At 42.5% G+C, this 27,203-nt stretch overlaps 1 protein-coding gene across 5 annotated transcripts; it reads left to right on the top strand.

The window, feature by feature from the left end:
- Positions 1-2,922: 2,922 nt before the first annotated feature.
- Positions 2,923-27,090, top strand: LOC123513473 (protein piccolo-like). 5 transcript variants are annotated; one of them, XM_045270636.1, is made up of 10 exons: positions 2,923-3,072; positions 7,001-7,128; positions 9,285-9,466; positions 10,360-10,483; positions 10,807-10,955; positions 13,318-13,507; positions 15,172-15,320; positions 15,518-15,682; positions 21,443-21,624; positions 22,107-27,090. In XM_045270636.1, exons 2-10 carry the CDS (start codon positions 7,012-7,014, stop codon positions 24,479-24,481), a joined length of 3,633 nt encoding a protein of 1,210 aa, XP_045126571.1. In that variant the 5' UTR covers positions 2,923-3,072; positions 7,001-7,011; the 3' UTR covers positions 24,482-27,090. The 5 variants fall into 5 exon arrangements, with proteins under 5 accessions (XP_045126571.1, XP_045126572.1, XP_045126574.1 ...); XM_045270637.1 differs by lacking the exon at positions 2,923-3,072 and adding an exon at positions 3,124-3,146; XM_045270639.1 differs by lacking the exon at positions 2,923-3,072 and adding an exon at positions 4,588-4,718 and having other exon boundaries at positions 22,134-27,090.
- The last annotated feature ends 113 nt before the right edge of the window (positions 27,091-27,203 follow it).

Below are 27,203 nucleotides of genomic sequence, written 5' to 3'. Positions count from 1 at the left end.
TTAGATAGTGATGGTGAATGCTTCCTACATATAGTCTCATGATCTCATTGTTTTATCATTTGAGAAGATAAAGGCAGGTGTGTTTGATGGACAATGAATTAGTGCACTTGTATGTGATCAAAACTGTCATAAAAGATGGACGGCAAGGAAAGGAATGCTTAGCTTTCTCTTGTAGTCGTCATGGAAATCTTTCTTAATAAAAAAAAAAAGACAATGAAACCAGTATAGCAACCATGTTGTCAGCCTTTCATGACCTTGGATATAATATGAGTGTCAAACTCCATTTCCTATACAGTCATCTTGATAGATAACCTGAGAACCTTGGGGAAGTAAGTGACTTATAATCAAAACTGGAAATTTTACATAATATTATCTTCAGCTAAAACAGGTTCTAGGAAATTAACCTCTTCAGAATTGTGACTCATTTTTACCATGAGATTTGTATCTTATATCAGACCATTTTATTGACATTAGGAAGGGTCTATGGAGGTCAGAAGATTAATGGCCAAAGTCTTCACTATTTCAATTCCCCACATGAGTTGCTGAAGCTGTATAAAGTCACCAAATAGTTAGCAGAATGAATATGGAAACACGCCATGGTATACTCAAGGGGTTAAGCGTTCTGAAATGTCTCCGCAAGTTTTTCTCACTCCTCCCAACCCTCACCAGCTAATTCTGTACAGAAACTTTATCCGCCCATGTATGGAGTATTCTTCACATGTAGGCTATATGAAGGGTTTCACGCATACTACTCTCTTAGATAGGGTAGAATCAAGAGTGTTTAATTTTATCAACTCATCTCCTCTGACTGTCTTCAGTCTCTTTCTCACCGCCGCAATTAATGTTGTATCTCTTGCTATCTTCAACTGCTATTTTCATGCCAAATGCTCTTCTGATTTTACTAACTGCATGCCTCCCTTTCTCGCTGCACAAGACTTTTTTTCCTCTCATTCTTTTCTGTCCACCTCCCTAGCGTAAGAGTTAACCAGTACTCTCAGTCATTTATATGTTTCTGTGATAAGCTCTGGAACTCCATGCCTGCTTCTGTATTTCCATACATCTTCCTATGACTTAAACTCGTTTAAGCGTGAGATTTCAAGAAATTTGTCGTTTTTTTTCTAAATCTCTTGACCCTTTTCGGGGACTGGCATCTCATTGTTTTTTTGTTTAATTGTTTTTGTTGCTTTTGTCTAGATTTCTCCTCTTAAAAAAAAAAAAAAAAAAAACCTCACACCAGAAAGGCGCCTGGTCCTGACGACGTTTCACTCTTTCTGCTGAAGCACTCACAATGCGGAGGAGCTGACAGGGTCTCTCACACGCATCTTCTGACAGTGCCTGCACATTAGGCACCAGCACTTGGCCCGCTGCATAGAGGGAGGTTCATGTCACTCCTGCAAACAAGAAAAGGATAAAAGACCCGACAAGCTACCGCCCATCTCCCTCCTGTGAGCTGTCAGCAAAATCCTGGAAATGATAATATTAGTGAACAGTTAACATGTCATCTGGAGGAGAGCCACCTCATCTCTCTACAGTAAGATCGGTTTAGGAATCAGGGACGCTCTGCCCTGCTCCTCCTTCTCTCCAAAGCATGGCACAACACCCATCACGCTGGCCTGCCCTTCCTCGTCATCGTCCTTGACATCATCAGAATGTTTGGCTGAATGTGGCACAGAGGGCTTCTGGCCAAGGTAGAGCGCTTGATGTTACAGGACAACTGCTAGAGCTGTTCTTTAGCTGTACTGCAAGGCCAGAGTCTGAGGGTGGTGGTGAGCGGGTGCACCTTACGCCACACACTTGGTTAAGGCCTCGGTTCCACAGGGCTCAATCTTGGATCCTATACTGTGGAACGTATTCTTTAACTACTTCCTTCTAGGGTTCTAGCTAGTGTTGGCCTATGTGTATTATGCCACTCTCTCACACATCTATGTAGAGAGGAGGCAGTGAACGTGATCGATGCCACTAACCATCACCTTGGTGACATCATGGCCTGGGACAGATCATAGCAAATCAAGTTTGCTGCCCAAAGAATCTCAGGCTCAAGTCATCTCATGTAAACACAGGAGGACGTCAGGTCGATGGACGGCCAGCCGAAGTTTGGAAAATTCACCCTTGCCATCAAGGGCTCCATCAACATCCTGGGGATGGAGGTAGACTCCAAACTCAGCTTCGACCGCCACCTGGAGAGCGTGGCACGCAAGGCGTGCCTTATGGTGATACTCTTGCGTCGAGTGAGGCAACTGCTGCTGCTCGACACCAAGGATCTCATGACGCTGTACAAGGCGCAGGTGAGGCCCATCATGGAGTACATTTCCTTCACCGGGATGAGCAATGCCCAGTCCCACCTCTCCCTGCTGGACAAGGTGCAGCGGCGGGCCCGGCGCTTCATTCATGCACCGTGCTGGCAGCCAGGGACAGGACAACACATACTAAACAGAGTGAGAGCAGCAGCGACAGCAGCTACTGCACCCATACTTTTTTTTCCCCCATCACCCTGGCGTGGGTATTAGGCCAATTTAATTTTACTATTTTTTTGTTCATTTAATTTAAGAATTTTTATTTATAGTAATTTATTTATTTATTTTATTTGTTTACTTATTTTCTTATTTTAAATATTAACATTATGTACATCACATTCACTTTCATACACGCTTCATTCATACAGGGATCCTATACCTATCTCAAACTATTGTTCTTTGTCAGGGCATGGGGAAGGGAGGGATAACTCACAATCACACAGGGTGGCTACGTAGCACCACTATGTAGCACCCATACACTCACCAAGACTCATTTATACTTCTACTTGACAGCATGGAGCACCGGAGACGAATAGGGTCTCTCACAGTACTACACAAGGCACAGGTGCTGCGAACACCTCACCTGGCTTACGGAGCTTCGGATGCCATGGAGAAGGAAAAAAATCATCACGAGAACGGTAGTATCCTCCTGAAGGTGCCGAGGTGCCGCTCAGTGAGCTGTCAACGAACCTTTACCCACGACATATCGCTGTGCTGTGGAACCCTCACCTCATCAGTGGACGGCTGGACGCCACGTACCAGGATGTCCACACAGCAGGTGAAATGCGCCACCTACGCCTGGCTTCAGACACACTCACCGTACAGTGACAGCATTGCGGGGTGACGAAGGAGGTGAAGTGGCTGACGGTGACTGTGCTAGATAGAGTCGATGGCGAAATATTGTGTCTGACAATGACAATGCTATAGTATTGAAGTGTATATTGTCAGGCACATGAAAGTGACAGTGCGAGAAGTACCTGACAGTGACAGTACCAAAACAGTGACGAAGGAGGTGTGAGTGTCTGGCAGTGACAGAGTAGTGGTCCCCTTGATCACAAGGCCCTTCCTTGGAGCAGCTTTAGAATGAACGACACTGGACAGTGCTCGTTCTTAGCTGAACACCGCAGCTCTCACTGCAAACTGTGTAACATACGATCACTTGCTATACTGAGAGAGAGAGAGAGAGAGAGAGAGAGAGAGAGAGAGAGAGAGAGAGAGAGAGAGAGCTGAACACCGCAGCTCTCACTGCAAACTGTGTAACATACGATCACTTGCTATACTGAGAGAGAGAGAGAGAGAGAGAGAGAGAGAGAGAGAGAGAGAGAGAGAGAGAGAGAGAGAGAGAGAGAGAGAGAGAGAGAGAGAGAGAGAGAGAGAGAGAGAGAGAGAGAGAGAGAGAGAGTCTCAAAATTATTGCACTGCCCATTGCATTACTTTGTATGATTTATTAGTTTATTATAATGCAATCTGACGCAACATTCTCTCTCTCTCTCTCTCTCTCTCTCTCTCTCTCTCTCTCTCTCTCTCATTAATCTGTAATCACTTGGATTTCCGTTCTCAGAGAGAGAGAGAGAGAGAGAGAGAGAGAGAGAGAGAGAGAGAGAGAGAGAGAGAGAGAGAGAGATTACGTTAGCTTGCATCATTACAAAATGATGAATATACAAAGCAATAATTTCAAGAATGAAAATGACAATAAAATACTTTATCGCAAGTTATATTAGGTGGGTGGAATCAAAAGCTTTTCGTCTTATCATTTCCTTTCCTCTGACTGACTATTCAGTCTCTTTCTCACTGTCACAGTGTTGCATCCCTTACTATCTTCTATCGCTATTTTCAGGCCGACTGCACTGCTATCATTCGGTCTTCCATATATCAGATCATGGCTCATTTTAGTTACTTAATATGATTTGCGTCCCTTCCTAGGGAATAAAGATCTACTTCCTCTGCTATTAAGAGTGCAAGTTCTTTGTTATTAAACAACCATTCTAATTAAACTGCTCGCATTTTACGAAGTGCTTAAGGCTATTAAAAAGGTCCACTTGAATATGAGCAGGCCACCCCTAGCAGCGGCTCAATAGAAAACGGAGCGCGTCTACGTGAGCAAAAGTGAATGAAAAGGGAGGACTTCGATTTTCTCTCTTTCCAAACGCGACAACAAACTCTTTGAAAACCAACTCCTTCACTAATACACACTACTTCAATACCATTTGAACAATATTAACTATCCTTCACATTTGCTTAACTAATTATATGGTTTTTGTATGGGTTGAAATGAGATGTTAGGGGAAGTTAGGAATATGTTAGAGGAATGTGCAGGTAACACTGGAACGCTTGGCCAGAGAGGCAGCTTATCTGTGTATTGTTATTTAGGAGGCTACAGTGGGCTTGTCATGCCTTAATACTCCCTCTCAAGGCGTGATACTGGTGAGTGTGTGCCTTTTGGACTCTGCGCCTCAGTGGCAAGAGTGAGAGTAGCGTGGGAGAGGCGGAAGTGGCCAGAAACATTAGGAGTGTCCGTGGAAGTTATTCTGCTGGGCTGCATTATGTTTGTGTTTTCGTGTCATGTATCGTCTTGTGCGTGTCACCTCGGGGTTCTGACGAGTCTATGGGACCTGTAGACTTAGGGACAGGTCAGGTCTGTTCAGGTCAGGAAGTATTAATCCATGAAATCCGTAAAAATGAAAGGATTGCTAGCTTTTCCTCCCACGCCATTTTGATTCGTGGATTGGCAGAAGGGCGTATGGGGCACTTAAAAAAAATAATTATTCCTCAAGTCACATTGCCCAGGTATTGTAGTGGCGTGTGCACCTATAGGAACCATGTGCCAGATGTATTGCAAGCTTTCCACAGGTGTTTTGTAGATAAATAGCCACTTTTATACGATATATGAGCTCTGCAAACCACCGGCCCACTGTTGACACCTGGAAATTTTAGGTAAACAAAGACACGTGTTGATACTTTTTTCCCTGCAGGTGGTGTGGGAGAAGGTGTGTGCGTGTACCTGTGTTTGTGTTACCTGTGCCGCACCTATTAGTACCGTTGTCGGGGTGTGGAGGCTTAATTTGTACCGTGGTGTGAGGTGTCTTGTAAGAATCTTGGGTCATGGTGGTGGTTATTTATTTATTTATTTATTTGTAAGGTGTGTTGCCTCACCTATTGTTTGTTTATGTGTGTGTTTGGGGTTATTGGAGCTACCGGCCTTACTGTGTACATTAGTGGCCTGTTTGCCTTCTTATGTATTGTTTTACTGTTGATTTACTTATTTTATTTACGGATTTATTTTTCGTCATGGGAATCTTCTCTTTTTTGGGTTTGTGTTCAAAGTGTATTGGGTTCATGACCACGTGTGTTGATTGGCGACCTATCCTGCTGTGTGTGTGCCTGTGTGTTAGATTTTGTTGTATCATCGGAATCCCTTTTTTTACCTTGAGTTTTGGGTGAGATTAGACCATTTTATATACATAAGGAAGGGTCTATGGAGATCAGAAGATTAATAGCCATAGTTTTTGGTATTTTAATCCCCACACAAGTTTCTGAAACTGTATAAAATCATCAAATAGTAAGCAGAATGAATATGGAAATGTATCCTGGTACTGAAAGGGTTAAGAGTGGACCTTAGCACTCAAAATATTTAGGAGTAGTGCTATATTTATATATTATCTTTATGGATACCGAGGAACTTATTTTATTGGAATTTTTATTGCAAATTATTAGTTTCTCTGATATAAGGAATTTTTATTAGGTGGTGTTAGGAAGCCTATTGCACTTTTTGCTGGTTAATGGAAGCAATAACTTTACCAGTATTTTTGGGATAGCGTCTATATGATGTAGATTTTAGTGCTTTGTGGGTGCCTTTGGAACGAAATGCCATGATAAATTGGTGTATTTGTTGTGCCAGTTAACCATCCTGTCAGTTGGCCAGTCAGTCAGTCAGTTCATTGTGTATTTAGTTTGCTAGTTTTGGAGTATCATTCTTTCAGTTAATTAGTTTATCATTTGTTTAGTCTCAGCCAACCAGCCATTCATTTACTATTCATTTGCCTAATCAGTTGGTTAGTCAGTCAAGCAGCCGGCCAGTTAGTTATTTTTTCAGTCAACCAAACAGCTAGCCAACCTATTGGCTATACAGTGAGTCATTATTCCAACCAGTCAGCCAATCACCTACACGCCCACACATCCACCTGCCTAACCTGTCTGTCAGTTAATCATTCGATCAGCAAATCCATTATTTCTTAACTAATATGTCACTCCATCCAACCACCCTTTCTCCCATTTTTTTTTATTTATTTATTTATTTTTTTTTTATGTAGAAGGGCACTGGCTAGGCAATGCAAATTATGATGAAAACTGCTTACTATGTTGCTGGGCCCATACAGAGACGAAAGGTCAGCCATAGGATATGTAAGTCTCTTGAAACATCTCTCTTGAAAGAGTTCAGATCATAGGAAGGTGGAAATACAGAAGCAGGCAGGGCATTTTAGAGAAAGAGATGAATGATTGGGAATACTGTTTAACTCTTGCACTAGGGAGCTGGACAGAGTAGAGGTGAGAAAATTAAGAAAGCCTTACCTATGCAGTGAGGCCACAGGAGGTGGCATGCAGTTAGTAAGATAGGAAGGACAATTAGCATGAAAAATAGCAGTAGGAGATAGGAAGAGATGCCAACCCTCCCTCACCCACCCACTGAACAGCTTTCCTCCCCACAGAAGCAGCAGCGATGGGGGACCAGCCTAAGATCATGGTGTTCCGCCCCACGTGGGAGGAATTCAAGGATTTCAACAAGTACATAACTTACATTGAGTCTCAGGGTGCCAACAAAGCAGGGTTGGCCAAGGTGGGTCATTGCCTATTCTCTTTGTATGTGGTCTTTTACTTTGTTTATTCTCTCTCTCTCTCTCTCTCTCTCTCTCTCTCTCTCTCTCTCTCTCTCTCTCTCTCTCTCTCTCTCTCTCTCTCTCAGGTTTTCCTGTGTTTTAAATGGTGTGTTTGTTTTATTTATTTAATTTTGTTAAATCACACAGAACATAAAGCTTTCAGGCGAATAACAAGAAGAAAAAGTAAAGCAATGTCAAGATTAAATGTACAAAACATGAATTACAAAGCAGCACACAAAGCACATACAAAAATAAACACTCCACTACAAAAAAAACAACAACCTGAAAATAGAAGAAAAATGATGTATTGACCTGTACACCCAAGTCAGCAGTTTAGATAGTTTGCTGTGGGCTGAGTTGCCAGTGATGAGCAGCTATTTTGATATAGCATGTGATCAGTGCTCCTACAGTTCTCTGGAGAAGTGTGTTTCTAAAACTGCTTCTCATGATACTTTTTGATACACTGTGCTAAGATGCTGCAGAATATTGATCCTCAGTGTTTATCCTAACAGTATCCATGGAATCTGATGAGGTACATTCTATTTACCTCTAGATGTAAGTTAAGTACTCATAACTAGGCTCTCAGTGTTTCACTTTTATTTATTCATAATTTACACCATATTTAGTTAGAAGTATTTTCCAGTGATTTTTACAGGGACTGTTTTATCTGGTAAGTTCCCAGAAGAGTTGGGCTAATATTGTTTGCTTGGAGACAAAAAGCCTGGCTGATATCAGACATACCCAAAACAGCCAACAAACTCAAGGCAAAGGGTGCTGGTTTGTAGAGCTTTTGTAAAACGCAGTCTGTACGTGTGCTGTGGTTGATTGCAGGAACATATCAGGAAAGAAGAACCAAAGAGGGAAAGGATGGGTTGTATTTCCAAAGAAGAGAGCAGCAACTCTGGGAGGACAAATGGACAACCTTCATCAGTGTTCTGCAAAGATTTGACATTAGTACACAGTTGTCTGATATTTACCAAGGTTTCTATATGGATATGTTAATTACATATCTTAAAAGGCATAAAGTAAGGGTCATATAGAGACGAAAAATAGTATTCATCCCAAGGTGTTGATGCATTAAAGACCCGAGACAGTGTGCATAGTATTTAGCTTGGTTTGTATTATTTATTGCTGTCTGCTTAATGATGGTGGCTAAAAATTTTCCTAATATTTTTCGATGTAGAGATGTGCAGTTGACCACATTTTGTGTGTAAAATTCAATTGGCTGGTGAATCTGGCAGTTTTTCAGACCATAGCAAATGCCCCCGTCTTACACAGTACCAGAGTGGCCCAAACAAAGCACCACACACTTAATAGACATGAGTCACACTCTTGCTCCCAATGACCCCCTGGTGACATGGGACTGACACTAATCAACATCCATTTTAAAATGAACAGTACAAAACAGAATAATTCCTCACTAACTCACTACCACCCGTAACAATACTGGGACACTTTTTAACCTAAAGTTTTGTGTAAAATTAGACCATTTTATTGACAATTGGAAGGGTCTATGGAGATCAGAAGATTAATGGCCAGTCTTCACTTTTTTTAAATCCCCACATAAGTTTTTGAAGCTGTATAGAATCACCAAATAGTAAGCAAAATGAATATGGAAACATGTTATGGTACTCAAGGGGTTAATGCCACCACCAACACCCGACAAAAAAAAGCAAACACTTCACCGTTCCTCATACACTCACTGCAACCCTTAATCTTTTCAGTACCAGGACACATGTTCATATTCATTCTGGTTGCTATTTTGGCAATTTTATACAACATCAGAAACAGGTGTAGGGATTAGAATAGTAAAGACTTTGGCCATTAATCTTTTGACCTCCATACACTTATAATCCCTTGAGTACCATGACACATTTCCATATTCATTCTCGTTACTGTTTGTTGATTTTATACGCCTCTTCCCATTAGTCTTCTGACCTCCATAGACCCTTCCTAATGCCAATAAAATGGTTTAATCATATACCAATCTCAAGGTAGAAATGCATCCCAGTACTTAAAGGGTCAACATCACACAAAATCACCACCACTCCATGTCACGCACTCCTCTGAAACACCTCTCTATTCGTCCTGTACTCATCTTTGTCCCATCTTGCAGATTATCCCGCCCCCAGAATGGCAGCCCCGCAAGAAAGGCTACAATCTGGACGACCTGGACATGACCATCCCAGCACCCATCTGCCAGGTGGTGACAGGCAAGCAAGGTCTCTACCAGCAGATCAACATCCAGAAGAAGCCTATGACTGTTAAGGAGTTCTGTGCATTGGCAAATAGTGAGAGGTGAGAGAGAGAAATAGAGAGTACCTAAAGAACTGTGAGAAAAACATGCCAGAGGAGTAAGTGCGAGAGTGATTTAGTCTCTGATAAATGGGAGAAAAATATACTGGAGAAGCAGGAAGGGTAGAGAGGAAGAATATATGATGGTGATGGAGTGAGGGATGTGAGATAAGAGATAAGGAAGTGAAAGAATGAGAGAGAGCAAAAATAAAAAGTGAAGAATGGTTGTAAGATCAATAATTTTTATGTCACTTTTCATTTAATCCTCTTGAAACATTCATATCAGTCACTCCTTTAGCCCCTTCAGTACCATGACACATATTCATATTTATTCTGGCTACTATTGGGCAATTTTATACAGCTTCAGAATTTCATGGGGATTAAGATAGTGAAGGCTAGACCATTAATCTTCTGGCCTCCATAGACCCTTCCAAATGTGAATATAACCATCTAATCATACACAAAAATCAAGGTAAAAGGTGTCTCAGTATTGAAGGGGTTAATAATGAACTCTATACTCTTTTTTCTTCCCCATCTTCCTTTAGAACCCTCATTAATCCCTCTTTGTCTCCCACATAACATTTCACATATGTAATTTCTTGCTTATACTCCTCATTCATTCCTCATTTTTTAAAACCTCCCTATTTGTTCTTTTCTTGTACTTTATTCATCTTTCATTTCTTAAGATCTTCCCTATCTGTCCTTCCCTTCATAACTAACACTGTCCCTCCTTTCTTAACTTACGCTGTGTCCCTCCACCAATCTGTCCCTCCTTTCTTAACTAACGCTGTGTCCCTCCTCCAATCTGTCCCTCCTTTCTTAACTAACGCTGTGTCCCTCCAATCTGTCACTCCCTTCATGACTAACACTGTGTCTCTCCTTCCTCTCCGCAACAGATATCGCACACCTAAGCACTCCTCGTATGAAGATCTGGAACGCAAGTACTGGAAGAACATCACTTATGTCTCCCCAATCTATGGTGCTGATGTCTCAGGCAGTATTACAGATGCTGATGTGGAGGTAATGAAGCAACAACTGGTGGTTGCTGTAAGGTTTTGGAATATTCTTTTTGTGTTTTTTGGTTGGTCTTATGACTGCCTCAGTTTCTCAAAGCTTGTTATGTATTTATTTTTAAAAATTTATTTATCTTTTTTTTTTTACGCTAGAGGAGCTCCGGCTAAGAAAAAGACTTACGGAATTTGTCAGTTCCCAAAGAGTAGAGCCAATAGATCATCCAAAATTAGAGAAGTTTTATCATTTGTCAGCCACACTGAAACTATTAACAGTATAAATCTAAATGCCACCTCTTGTTCACCCTTCACTCACTTGTTCTTTGTTTACAGGAGTGGAACATCAACAAACTTGGGTCAATTCTGGACTACGTGAATGAAGACTATGGCATCAGCATTGATGGGGTGAACACTGCCTACCTGTACTTTGGCATGTGGAAGACCACCTTTGCCTGGCACACAGAGGATATGGACTTATACAGGTAATATATTAACTCAACATTCTTTTATCTCTCTCTCTCATTTTCCACCTTTATCACTCTCACTAGGACTGCCTTAGTGCAGTGGTATTGTGTATAGATGGGAGGTAACTATAGGGACCATCTCTTTGTCATTTCTCATCAATGCCATTGTTTCATTGGGACTGTTCTGGTGCATTGTTAAGATGAGGGCTAATAGCTTTTGAATTCTGGTCATGTCTGTGATTAAAAATGGTGTCCACAAATGGTAATGGTTCTCGTGTATCAAAAATAAAGTCTTTGCTTTAGCTTATTTTTGCCCCCATCTCTTTCAGCATCAACTTATTTGTCCATTTTCATATTCTTGTCACACTCACACTATGCAGATAACTTGACTGTATCCACTCCAGCATTCTCTCTTGGTCCACTTCTACATATTCACTATTACTCTTGCCATAGTTGCCTTCAACTTCATTACTATTAAAAATTATATATGAGATTAATTTCTGGAGCAAAGAATATTTGGCTACACATGTGGAGTGGGTACAGTGAGGTGGTAAGGCAGTGTGAGAGATGGTGTGGTGTGTGGCAAGGCAGTGCTGGCAATGGAAGGAAGTTGTCACCACCATCTTATTCTTATTCTTTATCCTCTTGTTATTTTTCATGTATTGCAGATGCTGCAGCTTTGTGTCCTTAACCCGTACAGCGTCAGCAGATCTGAGACTTTGTGATTTTGCTAGTGCTGGCCACATCATGGATTTTTTTTTTAATTTGTTAAACCAGTCTTAAATGATGTGAAACAAATGAAAATGACAGTCATTCCTCCCAGAACTGACTGGAAGTGGTATTAATTGGTGCGAGATGTTTTGCGCTAAGGTTAGCGACTTAGCAAAGCCTTATGTGACTAGTTTATTAGCTTCCTCGTTTCTCACCAGTCGATGCCCGAGTTGGACACATGCATAATATCGTTCCTGAGTTGAAAGAAAAACAATATGTCATGTTTTGCTGTTTGGGAGTGCTTGTGGCTAAAAATAGACACGAGATATCGCGAGGGAGTGTTGCCTTTTGCTGGGCAAATATTTTCCGAGTGATATGTACTTGTATTTCCTTATAACAAAGCGATTGGAAAATTCTTATTTATGTCATACAAAGTTTTCACTACCACAATATAACAGTTACCAAAAACAACTGAAATGGTAAGAGTAAGTAATGGAAATTATGCTGTGTTCATATTAGCGGAGTTGAGGCGTCAGTTTCCCGCTACACTGAGCTAAAGGAAGCAGAAACTGCTAAAGTTCAGATATGTAATAAATAAATACAGGAAACATTCATGTTAGCAGGGACGAGGAGGCAGCATGAGCAATGTCTACAGTGCATGATGGCAGTATAATGGTAGGTTTTGAGGACGCAATACCTCCGAAAACACGAGGAAGCTCGCTGACGTATCTCATACGTCTCTGACGCCCGGTTCGCTCAGAGTAGCCGACGTATCTCGTATGTCTCTGACGCTGTACGGGTTAAAAGATAATGCAATGCTGCCTTGTAGAGCAAAAAAAAATTATATACAAGCATAAATGCTCACTGGTAACAAGCCATTGATCCTTATATTTGTCTTGCTCTTCCTCTATTGCTGTAAAGCTTTGTGTAAATAATTCAAAGTAATTATTAGTACACTGGATAGGGGGGAATATTGAGCCACCTTCTGAGTTTTTAAACTTAGACCTTTAAAGATGGTGCACTACATGATTGTTACTTATTACCATAATGTTACTTGTGTTGTATTCTTGTATTGTTTTGTTTTAAAAATATTGTATAACTGGGAAATTTGAAAATGTTACTTCTCAGATTAGCATCCCCTTACACATCATTAAAACTACAGTACATAACTTTTTGCACACATTATTCTTTTCACCTACTCTCTCCTTTTTCTCACCATATTAAATCTCTATTTCTCAGTCACTTGATCCAATTGTATGACGTTTTTCCACTTGACTTTTCACTCATGGTCTCATTTCTCTCCCAATATCAACCACTTACCATTCACTGATATACAGCCTCACCTTTCAAGCTCATTCTCTCTTTTTCCATACCTTGATCTTTTATATTAAATCCCTTGAGTACCATGACATGTTTCCATATTCTGCTTATTATTTTGGTGATTTTATTCAGGTTCAGAAACATATGTTTGGTAAGAATAGCAAAGACTCTGCTATTAACCTCCATAGACCCTTCCTAATGTAAATAAAATTGTCTAATCATACCCAAAACTCAGGATAAAAATGTATCCCAGTACTGAAGGGGTTATGGTTAATAACTGATGGGTTTTACACCACCACTAACTTCACCCCACATAAGCCACCACCTCTCACAGCCTTCCCTATTGCAGCATCAACTACCTACACTTCGGGGCTCCCAAGACCTGGTACAGTATTCCCCCGGAGCATGGCAGGAGGCTGGAGAGACTTGCCAATGGTTTCTTTCCTAACTCCTTCAAGGCCTGTCCTGCATACCTGCGTCACAAGATGTCCCTCATATCCCCACAGATTCTCAAGCAGTATTCCATCCCATTTGATAAGGTTTGTGTGGGGATATGGGCTGAGGAAGGGAGGGATGGATTGATAAGAATAAGGTTGAGTGTGGGAGGACCAATCTTTGGGTAGAACTGATACCACACTGATTTTTTATGATTAAGTAGAATTTCACTCTTTGGTTCCAATGACAAAATGTAAAATTGAAAGGATGATAACTGAACTATGAAATTAAGTATCTCTGTACTTGTGTGCAGACAGTAACAGTGTGTACTCAGGATGCCATAAAAGTGAAAGAACCAATTATATAGCAGAACTGGAAGTAAGCAAGTATCATTGAGTAAGTAAGGAAAAGTAAGGAAGCAAGTATCGTAACAGTGAAATGTATAATGGTGAATCATATATTGGGGAATACTTGTAGTTGATAAATGCATGAGTGGGCTAAAACTTTTTTGCTGCTATGTAAATGGAAAAATGAAAAGTAAATAAAGTATAGATACATTATCTCTTAAGGGCAAGGAATATTTATAAATTTAAAGCTAAGCTGGACACTTATAGATAAGGAAACAGAACAACATGAACATAGCTTTTTTCCTGTAAAGCACAAGTACACTCAACCCTCCGCTATGGCGCCTAATTGGTGCATCTATCACTGCGCGCTGGCTGAGATTGCAATATCCAAACTGAAGAACCTATGGTAATAATTGAAATTGACACTGGGACCTCCAAGCTGTCATTTTTTATCGCTTTTTGCCCAGTTTCTATACCATTTGATAGTATAAAAATGAATAAGTAATACATCATAAAAAACTTTATCAAGAATCATAACAACATACATTTCATAGCATTTTATTTACCGTATTTGACGGCATATAGGATGCATGGGAATATAAGACGCACCCCATTTTAGCAGGTCAAATTCAGGAAAGTTTTTAGTGTATTTTAGCATAGAACACTGTTGAAAGCAATCTAGCAACACATTACACAAGCAGAAAACATTACTGCAAAAGCATTGTCATCCTCAAGCTCTAATCAGTGTTGGGCTGGGCAAATAAGGTTATGTTTACGTTCCCTTGTGCTCTTCAGTTGGCCTTCTTGCTGTCACCAGACACATAATTTTTTCCATAGGTGGTGTCTCAGAAACCTTTGCTGCTGCTCTGTTGCCATGCTCATTGGCATAACTTACCATTTGTTGTTTGTAGGAGACTGTGTTGCTCAATCTTTTTCCTGCTGCTGCCATAACGGTGAGTGTGTTGATATGTTTTGTTGTGATCCTTACCATCAGGTGGCACTGAGTCGGTGAGCATCAGGGAGAGTAGCCTATGGTAGGTCTCAACTTTGTATATTAGACACAAGGTGATATTTTTGGAAAAAAGTGCATCCTATATGACATCAAATACGGTACCTTAGGAGTTAAGGTGGACGGGTAGACTGGGGAAATATGTGATGAACTATTTCTCAATAAAAGTATATAGAGAAACTCAACTATCATGTGATGTCATAACTCAGGATTTTTTGAATGACAGCAGTAATTTTATGCGTGATATAGACATGCATGCAGCTTTTTAAGTATGCACAATAGCAATAAAACCTGATGGTGGAAGGCACAATAGCAGAGGGTTAAGTGGAGGTAAATATATGTGCACAATGAAAACATTCGGACACTAGTTGATTTCACAACCAGAACATCACTTCTTCCCTCTATCCCACAGATCACTCAGGAGCCCGGCCACATCATGATCACCTTCCCTTATGGCTACCATGCAGGCTTCAACCAAGGCTTCAATTGTGCTGAATCAACCAACTTTGCCATGCCACGCTGGGTGGAGTATGGGAAGCGAGCAACACAGTGCCAGTGCCGGTGCGTGCCAAGTGTTGGTAGTGCTTACAGGGATTGCATTCACTCTATTATATGATAGATTGAGAAGTTGTCACCCAATGATCACCCGACCAATCTTTGCCCTCCCTCATTGCTCAGTTCATCACTTGGATGTTCTCACCCAAGCTTATATTGTCAGTCCTGGTCTTCATCTGACACTCATCTCACCACTGTTACAGCACGGACATGGTGAAGATATCCATGGATACGTTTGTCAAACGGTTCCAACCTGAGCGATATGAATTGTGGCTGGCAGGGAAGGACATCGGTCCACATCCCGAGGACCCCACACGCTCCTCAGCAGCCGCCCAACCTTCTCTCAATGATGTTCTCTGTAATAAGAAGTGAGTATTGTGTCTCTCCTAATTGCACATTTAATCTCACTCCCCCCAGTGAGGTCTCAGTAGTGGCAGTTTTATGGTGTTGCTGTGTGTTTTCTTTTTTTTTTTTATGATAGTTTATGCACTTGTTCCTTCTATATGTAAATATCCAGATATGTCTACTTTCCATATATTTTCTTGCAACTTGGTGTGTCTTGTTTTCTTATGGTTTCACTGGTCTATGGTGCTGAGTGCTTGTTTTTAATCTGTATTGTGTTGGATGTTATGCTTGGATAGGTGGAAGTGGATAAACTACTTATTTCAACCATTTGATTGTGCTGACATTGCTTGCTTAAGAAATGTGCTTCAGTATTTATCTTAACTATTGCATGCTGACCACTGTGTGTGTGTGTGTGTGTGTGTGTGTGTGCGTGCGTGCGTGCGTGCGTGCGTGCGTGCATGCGTGTGTGCATGCGTGTGTGTGTGTGCCTCTGTGTTACCTTGCTTGTGCTGCAGCTAACTCGGGTCCCCCTCCAGACAGCGTGTAAAGAGCCTGAAAGAGAGACCCACAGCCAATGCTGAACTAGAGGTTGTGGCATCAGGGCTTGATGAAATATTCATCCTCAACTTGTCTGTGCCACATGGTGTGTGTTCACGACCCCTCTCTGCTACCCCCTCTGTCTCCTCTGTCCCTGCCTACCAACCCTTCACCCACGAGCAGGAGGAGCCTTTCCTGCCTCACCGTGCCCGCACCTCTCACTCCGTGTTTTTCCCGGCTCCTGCCAAAGACAATGGCACTAGGCCCATGGTGGGGCACCACTGCTCCATCTGTGGCCTGCTGGTGAGCTGCAGCACTTACAAGAGCCACACCTCTAAACACATCAGGAAGAAGGACTTAGTGAAGCATTACTGCTCCATCTGTCTAAAGTTCTATGCCTCTAACAGTAACTTGATAAAGCACTGCAGGAAGCTACATGGGGATATGTACCCTCAGGCCAAGGCCCCACCTCACATGGACAAAGTTCAGCTCCCGCATCCCTCACCCTCCAGTGATTATGGGTCCCTTAGCCCTAGCTCCCAGTACTCTGACTCTTCTTCCTCACCCTTCCCTTCTGTAGACATCTATTCTCCTTCTGAGCTTCCTTCCAGTAGTCATTACAAAAATAACAGTAGTGAGTGTAGCAGTAACACTAACCCCGGCCTTCCTAGTCTGTCCTTACGCTCCGGCTTACTCCTTCCTCCAGATGTTATCGTGACGCAGGTGTGGAACTCCCCTCTCCGCAAAGGCTCAGTCATAAAGCCAGACCAGACCAGAATAGATCCAGAAATAATCACCCTGGCGGAAGAGTGTCCACTTGATTGGTCGACTGTGGTGGCTTCCAGCGATCCAGAGCTTGGGACGCTAATGTCCATCAGGGAAGGCCCTGACCACTTCACCCTTGATCTGACGCCACCCCGTAGCAAGACCATTGACACCTTCCTAGAACTCCTCGGTGAGCAGACCTCACCCAGCCCCAGTCTGAGGAAGTACCTGCTGGACAAAACATCCTTTGAGGACGTGGAGGGGGACATTATTGAACCGTTCACTGAGGCTCTGGAACCGTGCACAGCACACTCTGAGGTGAGAGAGGATGGCACGGGAGGAGCTGCAGAGCAGGAAGTGTGTCCTGAGTCTGATGCTTGCCCGGTTTTGTTCAAAGGTGAGTCAGGTGGCAGTGGTTGTGAAAACCTCCCAGAAGTAAGAATTGGTGTTCATTCAAACAGTCAGTGTGACTTTGAGAATCAGCAGCAGCACACAAGTGTTCCTGTGCAGCCTGACTCTAAGTGTGAGGCGGGAGTGCTCCAACATTTGGCCGAGGCACAGCTGTCGGTCAGAAGTGGATCTGAGTTACAGGCGTCAAGTGAACACGGAGAACATAAAAAAGAACCTCCTTCCTTCTACCAGATATACCACAGTTTGCTGCAGGAGATGGAGTGCGAGGGGCTGTCTCAAGAATCCTGCACTCAAGTACCTCAGGAGGAGGCAGCTGCTGCCACCACGGCCCTGAGCAACACTGGCTGCTCATACACCACTCTAGTGACCTTTCCCAAGGATGAGAGTAAGTGGAAGGATCATTTTGACCATGAGTGTGGGGGGCTGCTGTGTGCCTTATGTGGTATGCTGTGGAGGAACTTCCAGCCTGAAGAAGATAGCAGCCAAACTGTGGACATGGATCTTGAGTCAGGTTGTTCCTCCAACACGGGAAGAGAGGAGGAAGAGGAAGAGGTGGTAATAATATATGAGCCTCAAAACAAGAAAGGATGCTGCACCTCCTGCAAAGCACTAGTTAGTACTCCTGCACACTGGCAGCTGCCTCCACTAGACACTACAAAGCAGTGTGGAGTTGCTGTACCCAAGCCTGTGAGCCTCCCAAGGTGCAGTTCTGTGAAGTTTGCACCAAAAGGAGCCTCACAGAGAAGCACGGAGCATTCACCACACTGCCTGGTGCTGGAGAAAGAGCCACAGGAAGGTGTTCCTCCTGCTGGTGGTGAAGGAGCCAGAGGTGCAGACATCACACAGCCTCTTCACTATAGTAATTTAATCAGGGTGACAACCAGAGATAGTTCTTGTGATGTCAAAAGTAGGGTGGGATTGTTTGGTCCTGTCCCTGAACCGAATGTGTCTGTACATTTAGTGGGTAAGAGACTAGGGAAGGACACTGTGCCTTCTCGAGCTTTCAATAGAAAGTGGTTGACTAGAGGCACATCACAGCCACATGACACTCACCACACTCCCACGAAAGATTCCTGTGTGAAGCTGAGCACTAGGACCTCATACCCTCACCACAGGAAGCCACCTGAAGTATCCACCAAGAAGACACCAAAAGCAATCGTGTCTCGAGGAACTACCACCACTAGAAAAGTTGTGACTGGGTGGATTCCACAGCATGGCCACAGCCCCTCCATCAGAATCATTAGGGAAACTGACAGGAAGACACAAGGCAATGTGCCACAGCCACAACTGCCAAGGGAAGCTGCAGCACACAGGAAGGCAACACAAGGTAGTGCTCTTCAGCAAGGCAAGAGTACAAGAGACAATCCTAACCATACCAATACTATGAAGATACAAGAAGGTCCTGCTCATCCTCACTCTAGTCTGTCAGTTAGGGTGGTAAATAGACACTCACAGAAGAGACCAGTCTCCTTGGCCATGATCCGTAAGAAGACACCATTAACAAGCGCGCAGCACTTTCCTCAGCTTCAGTCCTCTAAAAGGCACTGTGCAGATGAACCAAGGCATTATAATGCAACAGAGACCCATACTAGAAACTTGCCCTGGTCCTATATCTTGGTACCTAAAGTAGATGTTCCAAGCAGAAAACGGTGCTAGTAAGGTAGCTTGTCTCACTTCCAGCCCTAGCTAACTGATAGAATGACTATTGAGAATTGGGTTGGCTTTGAAGTGACTGGTAATCCATACAAGGTTAATTAGAGTTTGTCTTAATTTTACATATTTTACAAGTCTTCATGCACAAGTTGATGGCGGCACAAATGTCTTTTAGTTGGTGGTGGTCTTTCACTATTCCGTGCATCATCAAGTCTCATGGTTGTGAATGAAAATCCACCTGTAATTGCTCAGTAGTCTAAGGCTCCAAGAATTTATATTTGTACTGTAGAGTATGATTTCCTTCAATTTTGTTTCTCCTGGACTGCTTCCCTTTATTATCTGTACTTGGGAATGGCTTACTACTTATTTGCTGTAGATTTGATAATGATGCAATGCTCGGCTAATTTCTGTTTCTCTTAGTTGATATCTAATTATATTACAATTTTCAAACACTGATACTGTGGATCATCTTGTCTTCACCCTAACTCACTAGGAAGCCTGCACCTCTGGACCTGGTATGTCTTGATGTGTGAGCATGACCACACAGATTCTAGCCATGTGACTGCTACAGTTTCAGAAGTGAGACCTTTTTGACACTACTTTCACTGTATTCTGGACACCATTAGAGGATTTTTGAAGTTCAGAATGGAATCTTATTAATGGTGTTAAAAATCATCTGAACTTTATCATCTGTTAGAATTTGTCTGTTTGCTCTATTCTGCATAGAAGTTCAAGATTCCATTGAGCTTAGATAATGGTGAAAAAAATGTTTCTAATGCACATGAAAACCTTAATTTTGAAAAATTTGCTGACCAAATCCAAGAAGTGAAATCCTTTTCTGCCTGTTTTCATTTTGTTCCCAAGATCAAGTAGCAAGTTAGCTACCGGCAGTCACAGGGTTAGCAGCATGCCAATCCTTTCTCTGTGTATTGAGTGCCAGGGCTTAGTAGACCCCTCCCTTTAAACACAGCCTGTCATAGTCAATCCCTCTTCCATACCACCGTCCTAACTGTCCCCACTCAAGGTGTTAGGGAAGCCTGAGCTCATACAAGGTATGTAACTTCCTATAATGCTTTCAGTGATGATTCTTAGAATATAAGGTGCATTTGTGTTCTTTCAAGGATATGTAGTTGAAAGGAACATCGTGAGGGACTACAGGTCTTAGTGCTCTCTGTTTTATATGCCTATTATCCTGGGTACCTTCATAGGGGGATTCTGCCCTGCTGTATTGTTAGGTATGGTCTTACAGAAAAGATTGTTACTTAAAAGCATCAAGGCGTTATGTACATGTCAAGTATTTTCTTTTACGTATGGCAGAGAGAGCCATTTGTTAGAGCAGTGTTGAAGTTTGTTTATGTATTGCTTTTATATCTTTTGTTTGCCATTGCTATGTGAGCTCACCACAAGGCAGGAGGAGGAAAGATGGGATGATGCTCTGTTTGTTGTTAAGAAATATAGCTTGGTATTTCACTGTTGGAGAGTGTGTTATTAGGCACATTGCATTGGACAGGAAAGCTTTGACTGCAGGTATAATTTCGTACATGATTTACTTGTGTACTAATGCTTAGGTTGCTGTGAATCAATATAAATGCTCCAGTGAGTACTTTGATCCTTATACAACTTCACAAGTAGCTAAGCATTCATCAGAATAGTACAGACCATCAGTAGCTAGCACTCAAGGAAAGAGTTCTTCCTTTACTCTAGAGTGTTACAGTGAGTGTAACACCAATCCAGTGATCTCAGTGGTTTATACTGTGCTGTTGGAAGATGATTTATTGTGAAAAAATTAAAGCTTGTTTAAAGGTGTTTTTTAATTTATATTCTTATACAATCAATGTTGCTTTGGCATGACACTCACAGTCTTGCTTAGCCCCACCACTCACTGCCAAAGTAAGTGTTACTAAGTGTTTGATATCCTTGTAGTTATTAAGACCACTTGTAGTACACCTTAACACTCTGCCTGTCTATGTAGCACCCTGGCATCACCTTTGCGCACTCTTCCCTTCCTCCTTTACTTACTGCTGTTTTCTCATATACTCGTTTTTATGTAATGTTTCTCCTCCACTAATAAGGAAGCCTTGCTGATCTGCATGTACTGCTGGACAAGCTAATACCTACATTGTACTGTTGTCTTTCTTCTCTATCTTTTCGTTAAGAGTATTTTCATTGCATTTTTTTATTATTGTTATTACTATTATTTTAATATCCAGTTTAAAAGTTGTCGTTTCCATGGGATTCAATAATTTCTGACTAGATTTCTTTTTCATTCGGCTGTAATGAAAATCGGTGGATTTCTTTGAAAGTGAGGCGAGGTGAATGGTGAGGACAACTAGTAATGAGACTTATTTTATTAGCCTGACACTTGAAGGAGAAATGAGCAGGTGGCCAAAGATGCTAATTGTTGCCCTCCTCCCCAGAAATGTAACTCCCTCGCCTCTCATTGAGCAACTACTCAAGCAGTCCCCCAAGAAGAAGAAGTTGAAGAGACATCCCATACATCAAAACAAGAATGAAGGGGAGCTCATCTTTCATGGTGAGGAGGTGGATGAGGAGCTGTCACAGGTGCTGGAGGACATCTACACCAAGGCTGGGGAGTCCTGTAAGTCATCTATCTGGCCTGTCTTGACACTTGAGTGAAAGCTTGAGAATCTGACTCTTTGGGGGAATTTCAGTTTACTTCTAAGTCTCACCTCTTCTTTCTCTCTCTGTGTGTGTGTGTGTGTGTGTGTGTGTGTGTGTGTGTGTGTGTGTGTGTGTGTATGTATGTATGTATGTGTGTGTGTGTGTGTGTGTGTGTGTGTGTGTGTGTGTGTGTGTGTGTGTGTGTGTGTGTGTGTGTGTGTGTTAAGAGCTGCCAATGTAGATGACACCTTTTTTATGGGAATGTCATCATCATAGTCACATAGTGTATTGACAGGTGTCTTCTTGTTCCTCTATCTGAAATTTTCTTTGTTAACTTTATGTTGCTTTGGGACAAGGATGATGATAAAAAAGATTTAACTGTGAAAATATATGTTAGGAGAATGGTTGTTATTGATGACCTCCGTCATTGTAACCTCCATGACTACTTCTCCTTGACAGACACTACACTTTCTGACACTCCACCAGGCTCAGGCAAACGCAAGCGTTCCACCTCCACCAGCTCTCATGTCAAGAAGAAAAGGTTCAGTGCTGACGGCTCAACAGATGAGGAAGGAGACCAATTGCAGAGGGAGCTGGGCCAGGCTGTCTCTCACTTGGAGGGCACTCTGGCCAAGGGAGGGAAGGTCAAGAAGCCTACCAAACCCAGGAAGCCCAGGCAGCCCAAGCAGCCCAAGATTCCTAAGCAGAAACTTCCCCTTCCCAACTACCCACAAACCCCAGCAGTAGGCCCCGTACAGTCCAGGGTGGCCGCTGACCTCATACAGAAACTACAGATGGCCGGCACAACCATCAGTCGGCCAGCAGTTTCACCACCCGGCCCGCATAGCCCACCAGGGCCACCAGTCAAGCTTCCTATAAAGATCCTGCCCTATCAGGGTGGGCCGTCTGCAGGCACAGTGTACAGCCGTGTTCCCAAGAAGGTGGAAATATTGGCCAAGAAGATGCTGCCACAGTCGTCATCCGTTTCTGTGCACTACAAGCCTGTGGGAGCCTCACAGCCAATGGTCATTCCAGGGACGTCCACCATGATCATCCCCAAGAAGGCTCCGCAGCGGGGACGTCCCCTCAAGAACAGGCTCCCCACACAGAGAGCTGGCAGCCTGCCTATCACGTACAAGGCCACAGTCATCCCTCGGGTACAGAAGGGTTTTCCAAGTGACTCCCTTCCAGAGGTGCAGCAGAAGCAGCCCAGTGTGGAGAACTTTGCACAGGGTGGTGGCAAACGTGACAGCTCAGGTGAAATCGTGTGCACCCCTGACCTGCAGAGCATCCTGGCTTCTGTGGCAGCTTATGAGAATGCAACAGAAAAGGGTCATCCTTCCACCAATGCCAAAGTCAACACAACCAACACTACTACCTCCACCACCCACAATGGTGTGTCAGCTGAGATCCTCAATGCTGATCTGACACCTGAGGGAATGGCCTCACCTCAGCCAGCTGCCCAAGACACATCCTCAGGCACCTCCGACCAGCAGGAGCCAGCCCTCAGTCCACCCATGTTACTAGACCAGACAGAAGAGAGCGTAACTAACGACAAGACCACGGATGATGAGAGCGAGATGCCCACACTGGAGTCTTCCCACCAAGAGGAGTGTAGAGTGTCTGCTGAGAGGTCAGGAAGCTTCCACACAGCCACGCCACTCCAGATCCCCAGCAGAGAGACAGTGACAGCATTCATTGAGAAATTGGAGTCTGGGACTGTGGACCATTCACCTGTGTGTTCCTCTTATGAAGGAAACACATCCCCACATAGGCAGCAGTGCAGTTCACAGCCAGACCAGGAGACACAGCTACCACAGATGAGTCCACAGCAGGAATATGAGACACAGCAACAGCAATCCAGTCCACAGCCACATTATGAGGCACAGCAGCAGCACGTGACTTCACAACAGGAATATGAGCCACACCAGCAGCAGTCCAGTCCACAGCAAGAATATGAGGCACAGCATCACATGAGTTCACAGCAAGAATATGAGATACAGCAATGCCAGTCCAGTCCACAGCAAGAATATGAAGCTTACCAACAACAGACAAGTCCACAGCAAGAATATGAAGCTTACCAACAACAGACAAGTCCACAAGAGGAATATGAGGTACAACAACAGCAGCAGCAGCAACAGCAGTCCAGTCCACAGCAAGAATATGAAGCACAGCAACCACATCAAGAGTATGAGGCAGTACTAAGACCAGATATGGAATCCTCACATCACTTTCCGCCAGCAGAGGAGAGGGAAGGCGAGGAACAGCAGCAGATGCAGCAAAACCCAGATCTCTTATCGCCACAGCATCCAATGCAGCACCACTCCCCAAGCCAGGAGAGCCAGTTCATGAGTCCCCCACAGTATCCACCCTTCACCCAGCCCCAGACCACCTCGCCCATGCATACTGAGGTGACAGTACCTACCTACCCTGCACCTTCACTTCCAATCACCATGCAGGCCCAGATTGATGAACTGCAGCAGTCACAATCCCTCCCTCACACAGACCCTACCCCAGCTACCATGGAGTCTCCATTCCCAATGCACCCTCAGCCACCTCTTGCCACAGCACCAATTGCATCCCAGTCCCCTCTATCACACATGGTGTCCCCAATGCACTCATCACTAACACCACCTCACTCACAGCTCATCCCTCCATCTGAGACACACTCCATGGCACATCTACAGCAGCTCCATCCATCCCTCCCTCTCTCATCGCTTCACTCCATGCACATGTCCCCAGCTCTCCCCCAGCAGGCACACCACCTTATATCATCCCAGATACCCCAGCAGAGGTTCACCCACAGTCCCGAATCTCAAGTTGCATCAAGATAGAGGATGCCCCAAGTCAATCAAAACCGTACAAATTGCTAATAGATGTAAGATGCTCTAGCTAGGTGAATGTATAGACTCTCATAGGTGGTAAGTGTCCTGTGTAAGGGATTATTCTGCACACTGTTTCTTAGATAGGTAGGTTATGCTAAGGCTTTCAGATTGAGTTGAGTTGTAGCTTCTTTTCTGTTGCATTTCAATTCATCAATCCACTACAGGAAGAACTAATAAATTACCCATGGGAAGATTAGAAATTCTAATTCAGCTGTGTCATGATAGCAGATGTACACCAGAAGTGTCATCATAATAATTTGAAAGCCAGCTGGTGATGAAAGAAAGAAATGTGGAAAAAAATATAATTTTTAGTGACTTTTACTGGAAGTGGTAAACAAATTTAAAAAAGTAGCATATGAAGGAAACTTATTGGAAATGTTACTTGGGAAAAAAAAAAAAAAAAATGAATCATGAAAAATTGAACCAGAACCATTATTAATATCTCTAGTAATGAAAATACTAATAAAATGTTAAAACTCGTTTATGATGAAAATTTGAACTGGAAATGTTACTGATAAATAGAAAATTGTAATATTTTTGATGAAATACTAAACCAAACCAGTAATATTAGTATTGAAATATTGAAACGGCACTGTTATCAATGTCTCTAGTTGCCATCTTTGCTCAGACCCAACACCAAGAGATGCTCTGTGCCACGTGGATGGCTGTGACGTAGCAGAGAGGGCATTGCAGGTCACCCCAGACCATCCCTGCCCAGACTGTCCTGAGGGAAGTGTAAAGACGAACGATGCTCTTATAACCAAAGGAACCTGCTACCTCGAGTCAGTCAGTATAATCTGTGCAAGGCTGAAGACTGCTGCTTCTTCCTGCTAGCGATCTTAACTTTCTCTCCAGTATTTTGAGACGTGGCATTAAAATAAAGGAAACAAATAAATTGAATGAGGTACAAGTTTGATACTATTGTGTGTGCTTTGATGTATTTTTGCCATCTTTTTTTCTTAAGGGATTTGCTGTTTGATACATGAGGTTAGGTAATGATTTTGTGCTTTGTATTGAGGAAGCAAACTTTTTGTGTTGGTGAAGCAGTATGGAGGTTGATGGGGTTGTTAGTAACCTTAATCTGTGTAATGATCTCATAATAAGAGTAACATTCTATGGTAGTCTATTTTTATTTGCTCGTTTACTGATTTGCTTATGTTGAGAAGAGGTGGTACTTTGTCAACACTGATACCTGGCTTGCACATTTTGATTTGTTGAATGTACATAATATAGGAGAATATCACTTCATTCTCTGTCCATATCGAAGATGCTAATCACAATCACCCATCACGAATTGCAATGTAGAGTAAGGAATCACTTTATCATAACTTATAACATTTTAACTTTTACAGAAGCACTATTATTGTTAATATTGTTATCTTTATTTATACATACATATATCCCAGATTATGAACAAATTTTTACATTCACAACATACATGTACTCATTCTCTTCTCTTTCTTTTTAGTTTAATATTCAAGATTTTCAAGGATTTATGTTGTGTTAAGATTTGTATACAAGTCTTGTAGAGGATATTCTTGTACCTCTTTCCCTGACTTCAGCAGAACCATGCCTCACCTGTGAAGCTCGGAGGAATACAGTTTCTCTTTAGCTCACCACAGACAGCCTCATATCTTATCTTGGTTGAACTGTTTGGCATTGTGTCACTATATTTAATTGTACACAAGTTGAGGAGTAACTGTACTCACAAGTGAAAAAAAACCTACCAAGTGCAGGGCAATTATAATGTTGGTTATTTATTGGAATTGTTCAAGTAAATAGTTGTTTGAGTGAAAAATTTCAAGATCATCTGAAATTTGGGGGTTAATTCATTTTAGTTATATGTAGAAGTGGTGAGGAGGAAGCATAATGGTGTGTGTGTGTGTGTGTGTGTGTGTGTGTGTGTGTGTGTGTGTGTGTGTGTGTGTGTGTGTGTGTGTTAGGTCAGTCAGCATTCACTGCCAATCCTGAAAATAATGAACCCCCATGAAATAAAAGATAGCTAAAAGAATAGCCATCAGGCCTACATGTAGCAGTCCTGTTGTTCTGCTAGGAAAAAAATACTGTATAACATGTCAGAATCCTTGTTTCACCTCATCAGTTAGGTTAAAGATATACTATGAGAGTGTCCCACAAGGTGTATGGAAAGCAAGGGAGGAATGGTGGTTCTGGTGGTGGTGGTAATATCACCAACACGGGAGCAGATGAGGCTGACAGGTGAGGCTGGCCCATGTGATACCAGGGCCTGTTAGTACTGCTGTTTGGTTCACAGAGTTTGCTGTTTGGTTGGCCAGTTGTGGTCTTAGCATATAATTCTACCGTCTAGATTAAGTAATTGATGCAAACAGTGAATATAAGACTAAGGATATGTTATGACAAATTTATTAGTGGACTTTATTTCTTTTCTTTATTTATTTGTATGCTTGCATTCACTGTACTAGTAAAGATATATTATTAATGTTATTTATTGCCCAGAAACTATTGGCAGATTTCACAACCCACAAATCTGTACATATTGAACCTGTCACGCATTTCATTGAAGAATAATCTTTACAAAACGTGTATTAATTATTCCCCTCGGTGTGATGTGGCCTGAATTGTGATATATTCTCCTCTCTCAAGCAAGACCTAAAGGGCACAAATATGATTAGTAAGGTTCTCAAGAATATTT

Source organism: Portunus trituberculatus, chromosome 36, assembly GCF_017591435.1.
Source record: "Portunus trituberculatus isolate SZX2019 chromosome 36, ASM1759143v1, whole genome shotgun sequence".
Taxonomy (NCBI): Eukaryota; Metazoa; Arthropoda; class Malacostraca; order Decapoda; family Portunidae; genus Portunus; species Portunus trituberculatus.
This window is presented reverse-complemented; position numbering and strand designations above follow the sequence as displayed.

Excerpts from the sequence above, each read along its gene's own strand:
- LOC123513473 (XM_045270636.1), top strand. The coding sequence starts at position 7,012 with ATGGGGGACCAGCCTAAGATCATGGTGTTCCGCCCCACGTGGGAGGAA. Across the intron at positions 10,484-10,806 it reads TTACAGATGCTGATGTGGAG|GAGTGGAACATCAACAAACT; the intron begins GTAATGAAGCAA and ends CTTTGTTTACAG. Across the intron at positions 21,625-22,106 it reads CACCAAGGCTGGGGAGTCCT|ACACTACACTTTCTGACACT; the intron begins GTAAGTCATCTA and ends TCTCCTTGACAG.